The sequence below is a fragment of the Alligator mississippiensis genome, chromosome 2, assembly GCF_030867095.1.
Source record: "Alligator mississippiensis isolate rAllMis1 chromosome 2, rAllMis1, whole genome shotgun sequence".
In the NCBI taxonomy this organism is placed as follows: Eukaryota; Metazoa; Chordata; order Crocodylia; family Alligatoridae; genus Alligator; species Alligator mississippiensis.
In genome coordinates, this window is record NC_081825.1 from 83,406,436 (window position 1) to 83,422,472 (window position 16,037).

The 16,037-nt window shown below is 41.2% G+C and overlaps 1 protein-coding gene across 1 annotated transcript in view; it reads left to right on the top strand.

The window, feature by feature from the left end:
• SH3RF1 (SH3 domain containing ring finger 1) overlaps window positions 1-8,109 on the top strand; it is a 156,190-nt gene extending 148,081 nt beyond the window's left edge. The window contains exon 12 of the mRNA XM_014594095.3: window positions 5,415-8,109. Within this exon, the coding sequence (XP_014449581.1) occupies window positions 5,415-5,583 (169 nt within the window). The 3' untranslated portion in view covers window positions 5,584-8,109. The remainder of the gene's footprint in view (window positions 1-5,414) is intronic.
• Window positions 8,110-16,037: the final 7,928 nt, after the last annotated feature.

Consider the following 16,037-nt stretch of genomic DNA (forward strand, 5'->3'; position numbering starts at 1 on the left):
CTACGTTAGGCTTTTTAACAAATATAAAGAGAACATTATTTAATCGGGTTTTAAAAATTGCTTAACTGTGTTTTCTACAACAGGTAAAGGGAGAATTTCAATGCAAACCATTTTTTATAGGAAGAATGGGTTCAGTGAGTTTTTAAAGGTTTATGGGAAGCATACAGTACTGTAAAGGGAAACCTCCCTTTCCCCACAATGATGATAAAAACCTGATATTGAGCTTAAATGCACATCACTGCAAGTCCTAAATTATAATACAAGCAAATGCTTTCATCCAGTCACAGTGCAGGACAGCAGTAATTTTGTTCTTGATTAAAGTGGTTCTCATAATTTTATCCACCACACAAATGACTGCATGACATCAACTTCCTGGTTATACAAAGTGACCTTCTTGGGTAAGTGTTCACCAGGAGTGGAGAAATGGATCTGGTAGCACCAAAAGCCTCAAAAGGGTCCAGCATCCATAGCCAAGAAATTAACCTGAGGACAAATTGGAGAAGGTTGCTCATCCAGAAAACTGGATGAGCTATGACAAATAATGCTAGAATTGAGATTTAGGCCTCAGTCAGAATTAAAAGCAGGGCTTATTAAATTTGTATGACTTTAATTGATGTCATTATAGAAATATAATTTTTGTTCTTCTAGTGTTCCTTAACTACTATTTGCTGTATGTGAAAAGGCATGGATTTTCTCCATTTAGAGATCAGATTACTGATTCATAAAACGGAACAAAGAGAGGCACTCATAAAATTGCCTCAAAATCAGTTACTTTTCAGTAGGAAGTAATCCTACTGTTTTATGGCCAGTGAAAGGCAGGGAAGTATAAAATAAGAAGAAAACAGAAAAAGCACAAGAAAGGGCTGCTTTTCCTACACTATTTACCCCATAGATTTATAATATGATTCAGAATATATCAGCTTTGTAAATGAAAAGATGGCCAAAAAGGTGAAGACAAAAAAAATTCATAAAAGAAAAGTTCATGAGAACTGTGGGATGCATTGGTGCTTTGAAGGGTATTGAGGGGAAAAAGTGACAAGTAATGTGGATCTTTTATGAAGGTTAAAAGTTTTTCATCATTGATTACAGAGAACAAGGAGGGTAAGGTACAATTTTAGGAGTTTCCCTGCTTGGCTTAGAAAATAAGAAAGAAAGGAATTGTAACATAGAATGGGTTTGGCGTAGGTAAGGGGTGTTGTTCAGTGGGCAAATGTAATTAGTTCCCCAAACCAAATGACCAAGTTCCAGAATTCTAATAAAAAGAGAATAAATTAAAACACAGTGGAGTTTTTTAACTCTGCATTTGAAGCAAGCTAATGTAACAGCCATAATTGAAAAAGTGACCCCGGAAGACTGAGGGAAACACAGGTCTGTAAGTCCAGCTTCATATTGGGGGAATATTTAGAATTATTGAACACAGAAATGTTCAAATAGATTTGAGCAAACATGCTTTCCAAAGGGGATGTGACACTTAACAAAAAGCATAATTAATTACTTCAAGGAGCTAAAGCAGTCAACTTAATGTACTTGGACATCACAAAGTCTTTAAAGTTAACAAGTGTATTGAAATACAACATTTATTGTGAAAGTGCTTGGTTACACAGCTGTTTAGGAGAGTGACTACAGGACATCCATGTGGTTTTATGGTGATTCTCAACTTGGTTCTACATAATCAAGTTGAAGAGGGGGAATATATAAAAATCATATGAAGTTGTGAGGCAGGTCATTACATAAAAAGAGAGGCTTGATTCTAATGAACACTGACAGACAGATGTCTTACTCAATTTAGGATGCAGAGTACCACATTTTCTTGTATAACGCACACTTCCAAGTAAGATGCATTATGTTTTTAGAAGGCAGGATGTAGAAGAAATTATTTTTTCCAGAGTTGTGGTCAACTGTGTGACATGATGTAACTCTTTCTGGAAACATAGAATATCAAGGGAGTGTGGCACCCCAGGAGGCAGTCGAGATGAGGCAGCAGCAACTTCCTGGTGCAGCAGAACAGCAACAAAGCTAGGCACCAGACCCTTGCAAGAGCAGTAGCAAGACTGTCACTAATTCACTATCTCTTCACTAATAGTTCTTTAGATAAGTTCCTGAAACAGAATATTTCCACCACACCACAAGCCTCATCAAGATATTACAGACCACATGCAGCAGCTCACTTGCCCTGACTCAATTGCTCTTTCATACACAGGCTACAGCCAAGAGCTACAGCTGTGGTGTTACACGGGACTCTATCCCTTCTGCTTGTTGGGCAAGAGACAAGTGGCTGCCACCTTAGGAGCCATTGGAGTATAGTGTGTGCATATTTGTATTCCAGCTAAGAAAAATCAGCTTCCCCTCTTTTAAGACACACAGCCTAATTTTGGCAGGGGGGAAAGATTTCTGTGAATATGAGAATAAATTGGGTAATATATCCATTTAAAACAAAAGGAATAGCATATACTATCTTAGGCACTAGATTATAAGATGGATGTCAGAGTATCTGGCAATATACAGAGCAGCAAAGGCAGGTAGTCTAAAGCAAAGATGAGGGAATTCAAAGTATAAGGAGAGCCTGGGAAAGTCATTTTTCAGAGACTGACAGTTTAAAGGAGTAGAGAAAGTGAATATTTGCAAAGCTGTAACAGGCTTACGGACCAGATATCAAAAATTGAACTAGAGAAAGAACAGGAAGATTTCTTTGTGCTCAGGTTACAGTTTTTTACACGGCTTTGGAAGCTGCAACAGAGATCATTCTAAGTTGAACAAATGTTTATAGGGAAGTGTAGTACTGGGTCCAAACAGAAGGGATGCAGGTGCCTTGACTGGGATCCATTTTTCAGTAGTTTTCTTTTGAATATGATTCAGCTGGTACTGTGTGTATATGCATAAGGCACTGGTTTAGTCTGAGCTTAAACACAAAGCTATTTAACAATTAGTTCATTGCCAGTGTAAATGAAAGAATGTATCAATACCAAGCATGGCCAGGGGTGATGCTAGATCTTTTCTGGCTTTTGACTTTTTCCTTGACAAACAAATAGCCTTTCTGTTGAACTCCATGACCTGAGCAGAGCCTGCTATGTCTTGCCAAGTAGTCCAGAGGTTATATCATAGTCCGTTATAGAAATGTATCCATAAACAGACATTTTCTTCTTATGTCCTAAGTCAAGACTTGATGCCAGGTTGCCAGAAGTGAAAGTTAGCCTGGTAAATATCAGCCTTTATGAAACTTCGGCTTAAGTGTCCCTGGCAATCTTGCTTTATTAGAGTTTCTATTATAAGCCTAACTTGTAAGGGGAGTATAATTTAGCAGTAAAATTGTGCTTGAGCTACAAACAGGGAGTGTTTGGTTATAGCCAGAGTACCATATTATCTCATGTATATTATATATATAATATATATTATATTCTCATCAGAATATAATGCACCCTGTTTTTGAAAAGGCAGCATGAGGAAAAAGAAATTTTGTCTTGGTTAAGTGATTGAGCAGCAGCAGTTAAGAAACTACTGAGCCTGTTGCCAGCCCCACACATTTGTCCCTGATCTAACATGCTGGAGCCATGTGTCAAGTGATCTGACATGCTGGGTCTGGGCCCATGTATCAGGTTTGGCTGCAGACTGACTCTGTGCACCTGTCTGATCTGGGGCTGGGGCCACAGCCTGACCCTGCATACTGGATTCAACCCTATGCACTAGGTCTGGGGTTGTGCTTTAGGTTCAACCATGAGATGATCCTACATGCCAGGTCCAGAGCTCTCCAGTAGGTCTGGGTGGGGACTGGCCATGTCAGCTGGCTGGAGGGCTCCCCAGGGCTCTGGAAATTTGGAATCAGGGGAGTAGTGGCAGCATTAATTGTTGTGGCTCCCAGACCTGCAACGATTATCACTGTCACTGCTTTAGCCTGCAACCAAATTTCTGGACCTCTGGGGATTTATCTCTCTCATATATAATGTGCAACCCAATTTCCCTGAGCTGGTTTGGAGGGAAAATGTGTGTTTTATGCAAGTAAATATGGTGCTTCTTTTTCCAACATGTAATCAAGTAAATCCACAAAGTTCTAAAGGAACCATTCTAGGTCTAATAACTCAGAGGTGGCTCTGATTCATACATCAGTAGGTATATAGAATTTGACAAGTGATTCATTCTCATCGCTTCTCGGCCTCTTGTTGGCTCAGATCAAGTGTAGTTCCTGATCTGTACCACCCCTTTTTTTAAAGGAATAACATTTTTCCAAGAGACCTTGAAAAAAATCTAACTTATTGTGTTGGCACACTTCTCTGAAGATTCTGATTTTGTTGTACATATTTAGTTTTTGTTTTACTTTACCCTTTAAAAAGGTAAAATGGGCTAAAAGAGCATTTGTGTAAAGGGAACCTGTTTTGCATGCAGATAGTGGATGCAAAATTAGCCACTGTGAATTGGGTACTAAACAAAATAAGGTGAGTTACAACTAGCATGTCAATGTTTACTCTGAATTTCTCAGCATTTTCTGTTTTAGTTAAGAGGCAGTATCTTTTATTGGACCAATGTTAGAGTTGAGAGAGCTGTTGGACAAGCTTGTCTGTTGCTGTTTACAGAAACTGCTGTGCCTTAACCATCTGACCACTATAGGCTGTGGGATTCAGGTGGACCTTTTTAGCTCCCAAAATGTACAAGGTACTGTCTAAATCAGGGTTTCTCAACCCTAGAGGACAGGTAGAATGCGAAGGCCCTCTAGGTGGGACTCGGGTCACGGCAGCGAAACTGGAAGTGCCATGGTGGGCCAATGGGGGACCACCCCCCACCCCATCCCAACCAGTAGGACCAGGATTTTTTGACCTTACGTAGGTGGGACGTAAGGTGCAAAAGGTTGAGAACCGCTAGTCTAAATAAAAATAGCAGCATGCCCTCATCCTGAAAATGGTTTCTAGAAAGGCAGACAAAAATACAAGTTCTACATTAAATGCTTTTCAGGTAGTGTTGGGTTTTTTTTGAGGGGGGTTCTGTTTTTTTTTTTTTTCATGCTTTGTTTGCTTATTTGTTTAAAATATGCACTATATTAAGCAGTGGGGAAATTAAGTAGAATGGCTGCTGTGCACACATTAGGATTGGTTACTGTTGATTTACTCTAGGTGGAAGTAAACAGCACATTTATACCAAAAATATGTTTACATTTTGTTCCCATTGCTTGCCACAATCGTATAAATCTTTACAGGGGAAAGATTACATTGAAAGATTCTATGATAAAAGACATCCTGTATACACGTGACTTGGATTTCTTTATTACTGTTGTTTTGTCTCCAAGATGAGATTTATTTTTTATTTGTTTGCTCAGTTTCAGGCAGTTTCCTCTTCTGATAAGTTGTAAGAAATATAGGACTTTTTTTCTAAATTTCGCAAGCCCTAAACTAAAAACCCTAAACTAAAATGCGTTTTTTATTGTACAGATACAGGGTTGTGGTTTCCTATCCTCCTCAGAGTGAAGCAGAACTTGAACTTAAAGAAGGGGACATAGTTTTTGTACACAAAAAACGTGAGGATGGCTGGTTCAAAGGCACACTGCAACGAAATGGAAAAACAGGCCTTTTCCCTGGCAGCTTTGTAGAAAACATCTGAAAAGATTCAATTCACCTTATTTGAAATGTACTACACTACAAAATAGCACAAATGTTTTAGCAGTAAGAGTGCCATCATGGAAAACATTCAAATGACTAATATAAACAAAATCCCGTGCGTTTCTCCAGTGTCCTATAGCACAATTCTACCAGCGAACAAGGAAGATGAAGGCATCAGCTGGTTTTATCACTTTGGATCTTAAGTGTAATGCGTGCCTTGTCCTGTCTGACTTATTATACTGAGAAACTTTTTTTCAAGTATGTTACACAAATGAACAATTGTTTACAAGGCTGTAACTAATTTATTCCTGTTTTTTTTTTAAACTTGAATTTTGTGTAGTAGCTAAATCCTTGTGATTATGATTTTAACAAATTATTAATTTATGAAATGATAGTTAAGGGGAAGCTGGATTCTCTCCTTATCAGCAAGCAATTATCTCAGCTATAGCCTCCAATTTATACGCTAGATTTCTTTCCCTCTCCCCATCCCCAGCTGTGTACAACAATGGAGTGAGTCTTTGTTTTATGGCATAACATTGAGTTGTGGTGGTGGTGGTGGTGGTGTGGTGTCAAATAGAAATTTGCAAACTGGGAAAAATGGAATTGTGTGTTTTGTTCTTAGAACAGAAAATATCAGTTGTTCTCAAGTCTAGTTCTACTCCTTAATAAATTACCCAAGCAAGCTAGCATTTCTGGGAGGCAAAGGCATAATAGTGCAACTGAATAAACTTCAGCAGTCTCAAGAATGGATAGGAAGAAACTAAGAGGATGCCTGTAGCTTCTGTTTGTTCAAGAATTTGACTTAACAATGCTTAACTCTATCTGGGGCTAGTTTGCCGGGCATTTTGCACTCTCAGGATATAACTGAGATAAGAATGTTAAAGCCCAACATTACAGCAAATGATATCTGGGAACCACTTGTAGTTTGATAATTTGAAAATCTGAAGTAAAATTCAAGTTGTATTCAGTGTCCAAAAATGCCTAATAAATGTAATTTGCTTCATTTTCTTTTCAATATGATCTGCATGACCAAGAGATGTTTAAAATGTTTGAGCAATAGTGGTGGTAAGTGATGCACTTGTGTTAAAGTAAAAGGCTGTACAAGACACTGTGAAAACTTTACTAATTTTTTAACCATTGCTACTTTGGTACGTTCTGACTTCATCATTGTCTTGCATGTGTTACTGAATGTTCACAGTAATATCATCTGTGCATGATTTACATTTTTCATTCCAGTTTCCTGTTGTGGGTTATTTTGATCCAAAAGTTTCCCACAGCAGAGGATGTCAAGGATACTGGAATCCTCGTATTGTCAAAAAGCCACTGACCAAGACTAGTGAGCGACTCCCCTCAACACAGTAGGTGTCCAGTGTTAAGAGCCATTCATAAAATATTTTTACATCCTCCCAGCTGATAGAGACAAGGAATGAGGCCTGCAAGAATTGTGTTACTCTGTCACAGTTCTGTTTGAAATTTGATACTGGTGGATACATGGTATACAGCTGTGACAGGATCCAGCTTAGCTTGTCTTTTTATATTGTTACCCAATTACAGCAGCTTCACTGTTGCCACTTGTGAAATGCTGAGCAGCCTCAACTCCCATCAAAATGATAGGAAGCTGAGAATGCTTAGCACCTCACAGGAGAGGTGGCCACAGTACACAGAGAGAAGGGATACAGCAGCTGGCAACAAGTTAAACCATTGTCATAATTTTCTGATTAAAATGCAACTGAGATTTTTATTTTTAAGAATTGCAAATGGAAAAAAATGATAAACATTAACTGAAAGGAATTTCTTGCAATATCAGGTAGTGTCACGATGGTCTTAAAGAATAAAATATATATCTATAAATATATATAGTTGGAGATAACATCACTCCTAAGTTAACAATCTGAAACACTGTACAATTCAGCTCTTGTGCTTTTAAATGTTTTGAAATGGTTTACTTGAATATTCATGTAATATATAAAGTTTTGTTAAATGAATTTTAGTTAGAAGCTGGTGTCAGCTTTCATCAATATAAATTGACACTAGTGTGTCATAATATTCTCATTTTGGGAAATAAGTGCATTTTATATTAAAGACTACTAAAGGTTAATTTTTTCTATATTCTCCATATTTTAAACTTACGTGACTAAGGTACCTCTATTAATAGGCTTTCATGTTGTAAAGTCAGTTTAAAAATCAGCTGTTAGTACAATAGCTCTGTTAGATGGGATACATTTTCTATTGATTTTTTTTTTTTAACAGTAATGTTTTGTAACAAGGGCTTGTTACACACCAGTGCAACAATGATGAAAAATGAAGTTTATCATGCCTTTTTGTGATCTTTTTAGGGTTAATTTTTGGTTTTTGGCTTGGGAGTAATTCAATGTAAACACAGACAAACCCTGTGCATTTGTTTTGTGTAATTCCATAAAGAAATTTTGTAAAATAGTTTATGTCTATCTTTGAGGTCTGGTAAATGTTAAGTGTTTGATTTACTATATTAAGTTCCCATTCCTAATAAATATTTTCATAGCAAACAGCTTAAGTGCAAGTTGTGTGCACAAATTCAATATAAAGTATTTGTAACAAGTTTACAAATAAAACTAACAAAACAATTTCAGAATTCACAGAAGGATATGTGCTTATAATGAAAAAATGCTTCAAATGTCATGCAGTGCATCGCAAAGAGACTTTTTTCAGACAGAATATAATGCAGTGGTAGCAGTGAGGCTAGATGACCTGACTGATCTTTTCTGAGAATAACTTTACTGCAAGAAGGCTGATTTCCATGCCAATCTGATCAGGCCCAATTTAAATAAGTTTAGATGAGCCTGTCAGTGTATCCTCAGGTATATGCAAGTTGTAAAATGCCTTCCCTGGAGGAAAAAGCATCTGACATATTTGGATTATCACCTTCAGATTGTAGCTGCAGGGATACTTTTAAATTCTGTTGCAAAAATTATCAAAAACCATAAGAGAAGAGGCAGCTAAAATTGTTCTGTGTACTGTGAATGAGGGATGTGTTCCAGCATTTGCTCTATTTTTAGAAGCACTTGGAAAAATGATGCACCTAAAACATGCTGCGATAAACAGGACTTTGAATGGCTTGGAATGGATTTACCAGCACTGCATTATTAAAGAGGAGTGAATGTTTACAGAACGAGAGCAGTATTAATCACTGGCGTAAGTAGGTATGACTCCATTGAAATCAGGGCCTCCCCCCCAGTGAATTAAGGGGTACCTTGTTGTGACCTCTTGTACCTGTACCTATTTCTGTGTTCCCCTGTAGTTATTCCCCCCTCAGTTTTGCAAGTACATATGTTACATGCTGTTTTGTTCTTTGGGCATTGAAGACATACAGGTAGCTACAGGCATGGGGTGGGACTTCAACCCATATTTAATAGGTACGGCAAATTCTTGTTTACACAAATTGTGTCTACAATGCAAAATGCACTATAAACTGATAAAAAAAAGTGTTGTTTGCTCTTCATGACAGGGAGAAAAATATGTTTTTAATGGAGAAAGGAACATAGCTTTGAAGACACATTTAGGGAAAGAGAGAAGAAATGAGTAGGGAACAAAGAGAAGCTGGGATGGTGTTGAGGAGACATGGTAGCAATAGATACCAAAATGGGACTCCAGCTTTAGGGATGACTTGATGGTTGAAAGAGAAGGGTACAGGCAGGGAGACATCCTATTTTGATATGCATTTCTTTGAACCAAAGTCTAGTATAAACTGACTAGCTGGCTGTGGTACATTGTACCATGTCATAGTTGCCCTATGTGCAATGGTCTGCCTGCACTTCTGCAATACCTTTCACTGCAGCAAAGTCTTTATTGCACACTGCAACTCTCTGATACTTTGTATACTCTCATACAGAATAGCATCAGGGTGGCCACACTGCCTTATCTCTTATCAGGCAGTTCACTTTGACTTTATTCATGAAGAATGCCTGGCTTATCCTTGCAGGTTTTTCTGAGTGCTGCTCTGAGATATAAGCACATTGCTTCTCATTTAATTACTGTGAGCCATATGAGAGCTATAATACATATGGCATACACTTAATGTCTGTTTGTTCTTTGCTTTGGAACCAAGTTAATTGAGAGATTTCTATTTCTTTTTGTAATATAAAATTGCTTTGCTTTAGAAATGTGGTGTTCATTTCTTTCACCTTTTCTCCTAGTGATAAATTGCTGTAGATCTGCACAATATTTGCATAATTTGCACATGAGAGGCACACTGCCCCACAGACTGAATAAGCCAAGCCAGCTGGAATATACAGGAAGCAGGCACACAATAGGGTTCACATGGTTTTAGTGCTTTCACTGAGTACAAACTACACCTTCTTTATTTTTTTTAATAAAGGGAAATGGGAAGTAATTCTTAATTTATGCCATCAAACCAGAACGTGGAATTAGGCATTACAATGGGTGAAAATACATACTGAATTTTTCTTCCCTGTTACAGCTGGAACAAAAGCAAGTCCCTGTTGCGTAATATGACTCTGAGAGCACATCTGGTGAGCTAGTGCTTAATAAATCTCTGACTTTGTTTCTTATGCAAATGAAAATTCAAGCCTTCTTTCAGGTACTTTCTTTTCTACTTTTATAGATGTTATAGGAGAGAAAAAGAGGGTGTAATATAACATCACTTTCCTGAACCAGTTTCTACCAAAATTAAATACAAAAAGTAATTTCAATTAATGCACATTCAGAGATTCCCTTAACACCAGAAAAGCGTTGTCTGTTCTAGGTTTCATTCATAAGGTCATATCTTGGCATTGCATTCCCTGCTTAATGGAAGATCACATGCTGTTTGCAGAGCTCTTTGTGTGATACAGACATAGCGTATCAGTTTGAGGATAAAATGTAGATCTCAGCCCTTTGTCTTCCTCTTGCTGTGAGTTAGTTAAAACCTTGATGTTACTTAGAAATGTGATTTATTTGTGTGTGGGGGGGTGTAATTTCCTTTGTCAGTATTCATGAGGGTTTTAAAAATAATTGACTATGATAGTTTATAAGGAAAAATTGTGTCTTTATGCGTCTTTGGTCCCATCTAGAAGGAACAACATCTGCAGCTGTTCCTCACTCAGAAGAATCACTCCCCTGCTCCTGTAGAATTTCATGGTCTCTTAGGAGCCAAAATTTTAAGTTGTGCCTTGTCCATTAGGCTCCAACGTCATACAAGATGACTTGTTTTTCACAGGATGGTTTCTGTCCTATAGCCTGTAAGTAGCTTTCCACTGCTAAGTCTTAAATCTATCTCATCAACTCACATCCCTGTCTTGTTTTATTTATTTCATGATGTCTAATAGCAGCCTCTTACAAGTGGAATAAAAAACATTTCCCAGCTTGTAAGTAAATCCATAGATAATAGCAGGCAGGTCTAGGGGCTCATTTATGCAAAATCTCCCTGCAAAAAAAATTCAGCACCTTCTTGTGTGAGTTTTTGTCTGCCTTCAGCATTTTCCCTGCTGGAGCACTTGCAAGCATAGACTTGTATAGTTTAAGTGGCTCAACACCTACAACTACTTTCTATGGGACTGGGCCCAAACAGTTTTAGAATTCTCCCTTAGCCTATCAAGCTGTGTAGATACATTTTTAGGGGGAAAAAATTATCTTTTGCTCCAGCCTCCAAACATTAACGCGCACATCAAACTACGCTTACTAGTTGTAATACTGTTAAATCTAAAGCCTGACTGCATTTTGCAAGAGCAGCCACAATATAAAATGGGTGGATGGCTGACACAGTTCTGACAAAGAAAAAAAAGCCGAACTGAATGAATTTAGCTGATGCACTATAGAACTATATTGTTGGTGCACGATAGAGAGCTTTGTTCTGTACATTAGCAGTTTGGAATCAGCACATGATGTAGTATCTTTACAACTTACTTTAAGAAAGGCCAAGTTTATTTTATTCCAGTGAGACTCTACCTGTGCTAGTTGCCACATCCCTAGGCAAGATCTGTCTGTTGGACACTATAACAGAACTGGGCCCCAGGGCCATGGCATCCCCTGGGAGGGAAATGGCAACTGCTGGCTCTGGCTCTAAGGTACCTTCCCTTTAATGTTCACCTTCACATAAATGATTGTTTGGGTTTTTTTAAAAGGAAAGCTACCTGTGGGTTTTAGAGTAAGCCCCAGTCCTCCAGCAGATCCTTGCTCTGAATCCTGCTGGCCTCAAATCTTGTCCTTACACAAGATGGGCCTCCCTAGCTCAAATGTGCCTCCAGGACACCCAAGGCATTTTTACGTGTGGTCCCAATGTGGCGCTGGGCGCTTTTAATTAGCAAGCTGTGCTAATGAAAAATGCCCGTGTGTCACGGGTATATCAGCGGTGTAGCACATCCCCATGCTGAGAAAATGGTGGTGGGGTGCTTTGAACTATAGCACATAAAACGTGTTTTATTTCAAAGCACACTGCTGCCATTTTCTCAGTGCAGAGACGTGCTGCGCTGCTGATGCACGTGATGCATGAGGCTGCCAGAGCACATTAATTCATGTACTCCAGCAGACTTAATTGAGTCTGCTCTGACGTGCTGGATTTCGAGCGCATCAGAGCAGGCTCCTTTCATGTGTATAAGTGCTCCCATTGCCTTATGGGCTATTCTTGGCCTCTGAACCTCTCCTACAGCTGTGCCCATGTCTTGCAGGTGTTAAGTTGTTTCTTACGTGGGGCACTTTGCCCCAAGCCACTACCAGGCCACCTCAGGCCTTTACTCCCTTGTCAGCATCTCAGTCTTCCTGACCTCCGCCCATTTCCTCTGGGTGTGCCCTTGGTTTTCTCCGTTTAAAAATAGAAAATTCTGATATAAAAATCTCAAATTCTCTGATTTAATCCCCCAAAATGCATTTTTCCACGGTTAAAATGAAACACCAATATTTATAGATATCAGCTAAACACAAAGTTTTATTCATATATTTACAATTTTAAAGTAATTTGGAAGCCTACCACTGCCTCAATCATGCTAATTAAATAAATTCTAAATACCTATACCTTTTGGTGTTTGATTTGGGGTTTTTTATCATGGAAAATCAGACCTTCCCCTGCCCACTTTGCTCACCAGGATGTGGGTCCAGCTGCATCTGTCCCTCTCCCTTGCTCTGTGGAGCTGAGTAGCCCTGATACGCCGGTGCCCTGCCTATGCCCCAAGCCACAGCCCCTCCCCCAGCCCTGCTGTTGCCCCTTGCTCTTGACTGGCAGCCTTCTGGCCCCACTGGTGGCCCTCACTCCCAACCCACAGTTCCCCATGCCCCCAGCCCTGCTGGTGGGGGCCCCCAGCTGCCAGAGCTACAGGGCCAGAGACCCAGGTCTGCAGCCCCATGCCCCGCAGCAGTGCCCAAGCCCTGGCTGCCACCCATGGGAGGTGGCGGCTGCTGCAGCCAGAGTAGACAGCAGAGCCTGGCTCCCCCTCCCCTACCAGCGGCATGGCTGGAGCACAGCCTGTGGGCAGGGGTGGATGAAGGCTGGCCGCTGTGGGCTCGAGGCTTCCCACCCTGCTGCCCTCCCCCTGGGGAGTCTCAGCAGCCCAGCAGGTGAGACCCAGTGTAGAAGGGCAGAGTGGAGTGGGGCTGTGGTACCACCACCAGGAGCCCCATGCTGCCATGCCGAGGCACTCCTTGCCCACCCTGCAGCAATGAGGGTCACAACTCCATGCTACCGCCCCTGCTACTGCTGGGCAGACAAGGGGTGCCTCGCCCAGCTGGTGTGGGCTCCCAGTGGTGGAACTGAACTTCCCTGCCTTGCTCTTCTGCATCGGGTCCTTCCCACTGGACCACAGAGGCCCCAGGGTGGGAAGCCTCAAGCCTGCAGCAGCAAGCCCACATCTACCCTGCTCCATGCAAAAATCTGGGGGGCATGTGCCCTGCCATGCCCCCCCTGGGAGTGTGCACGGGGCGGGGAAACAGCCACCCCCCACCTCTAGCTCCATCCTGCTCCCTGCCCAAGCCCTGCAGCTGCACATTCCTACCTGAGCTCCCCCAGCCCTGTCCAACTTCCTCCCTCCCTCCCTCACTATGGGGGCCTCAATCCCCTCCCCCCCAAGACTTACCTACATGTAGCTGCTCTCCATGCTGCCTGGCTGCCATGTGCATGCATGTGTGTGCACATGGTGCCCCCTGCCTGATTGCCCCCCTCCTGCTCCCCCCATCCCCTTGAAGGCTGGAACTCTGCCAGCCTGCAAGGGGAAACCTACTGGTTTCCCACGTTTTTCTTCTTTAAAGAAGAAAATCTATGTTTTTCTCCTTAAAATGAGGAAATTCTCATGTTACTGTGTTTTTCCACGGCAAACAGAAAACCTGGATCTATGCTGATGACCTACCTGCTATAACAGAGCTCATCTGTCTGCAGCCTTTTTTTCCTGGGCCGACTCCCTGACTGCCCCTGCTGCATTTTACGACTCTGCCTCCCTCCCTTAGGATGAGTTACCTTTCCATGGTTATCTTCTCTGCCTTACACCCTGGGCTGTCTACTGGCAGCCATTTCATTAGCAGCTAGCTTGTTTCCTAGATGGCAGTCCTTCCTGATTTAGCTCAGCCTGGTGCTCTTTCCTCTTAAAGTAACAGGAGCCTTCTGGCTTCCTGTTACAGATGTTCATTAGTTTATTTTGGGGTGTGGGTCAGCTCTCGGCCTGGGTGCCACATCATCCAGCCTGAAGGTCTCTTCACAGGTCTATGCAATTGCCTCTCCCCTGCTGCCAAATTGCTGGAACTATACGGAGCCTCACAGGCCAGACAGCGTGGCCCTGCACATTAGATCACACACGTACACAAAGTGGTGCAGGGCCCAATCCTGGCATGCAGGAACAATGCAGGGCCTGATTTTGGTGCTCGGGATTGATGCAGCTCATAGACTGGCTCCACCCCAGTCATCTGGCCTGCAGGGCCAAGAGGTGGAGCACTCCTGGTAAATGTCATTGAGGATCAAGCTTCTGTAGTTTAGTTACATGCTTACCACAACATAAAAGCAGAGAGAATGCAATGTAAAGAGATCTAGGAAAAAAGTCTGTGTTTAAGCTTGGATACAACTCAGGTGGTTTTAAAAAATTTGATTGACCTGTGTGGGTGGGTGTTCTAGTTCAAAGAAACTAACTAAACAATATGTGCAGGACTAGTTCAGGTTTTCAAGCCTTCTCCCACCACCCTCTCTCATCCCTGAACAATAGGAGCCACTACTGCAACAGGCCACAATTTCTCTGTTTCAGCAGCAATTATGCCAATAGTGATGGTGCTATGTAAGCCAAAACTGTGGTTTATGAGCCCTATGCTAACACTCCAAGTCCGTTCACTCAGTGTTTTAGCTGTCATTCATGTAATGTCTGTTAGAAAAAACAAAATTATGGGACCTCCTGCTTGATTCAAAGTCTGCTGTGGATGGATTCTCCCACATTTTCAGTCTGGTTTTGGGACCTATGGAGCAGGGAAAGGTGGGGGAAGAGGGAGAAAGAGGTAAGTCAGACATGCTATTTGCTCTTCTGCTTCCTGGAGCATTTCCGCCACTTCTGCAAATGGTTGCTATAAAAATGGCTCCAGGTGCCAAGAATGACCTCAGGAGCAGGTAACGAGTCACAGGGACATCCAGAAAGCATTAGCAGAGGGGATGGCAGATGGGGGCATCAAGGGACAGAGTGGAGTATAAGAGTCACCATTGTGGAGAAGGGGGAAAGCATAGGGTATGCTGGAAAACAGGAGGGGAAAGAGCAGATTCTGGGGCCTGACTAGAGCAGGTCCTGGGAATGACAACAAGGAGATACTGTGGGGGTTGGAGAGGGAGCTTATTAGCTTACTGTGGTGACAGGTGCAGAGATCTTGCCTCCAGCATGATTCTCAGATCCTATGCCCAGTTTTGGTTTGAAATATGGTCTTGTCACATCAAAGTGACCTTGTTCTGAAATAAGAACTGCCCTTCAAATCATTTTTATTTCTTTTATGCTAATTGACATATACAGCATGCTTTTAATAGAATCCCACGTCAAAGAAAATCTCCCAACATTTTAAGTAATCTCAACCTTTTTGCACAGAACTTCTACTTCCCTGCTATGAGATCACTGTATCTTGTGTTAGCCATGTCACTGTTTCTAACACTAAACAAACCTATTTTCAAAGTTCATGTATGTTAACCCTCAAGATAAAACATGAATACACTCGCCTAGTTAAACATCCATGGGTAATGTCAGGGCTTTTCAAATAAATGCTGTACCCACCTCCATTCCTGGAATTTAGCTTAAATATCTGAAATGTGTAAATGTCTTCTCTTCCTCAGCCTACCCTCCCAGAATGGCTTTTTTTCCTCTCCACTGTCAGTTGCAAGTTTGAAGTTTAACCTAAGGAAAAAAATTAGCATAATTCTCAGTCTGTATAATTACTCTTCACAAATACACACTGGGAAAATACTGGCTAGGTTGCACTACTGCAGAAAAATGACCTGAGGGTTACAGTGAACCATAAATATGACCCAACAGTGTGCTC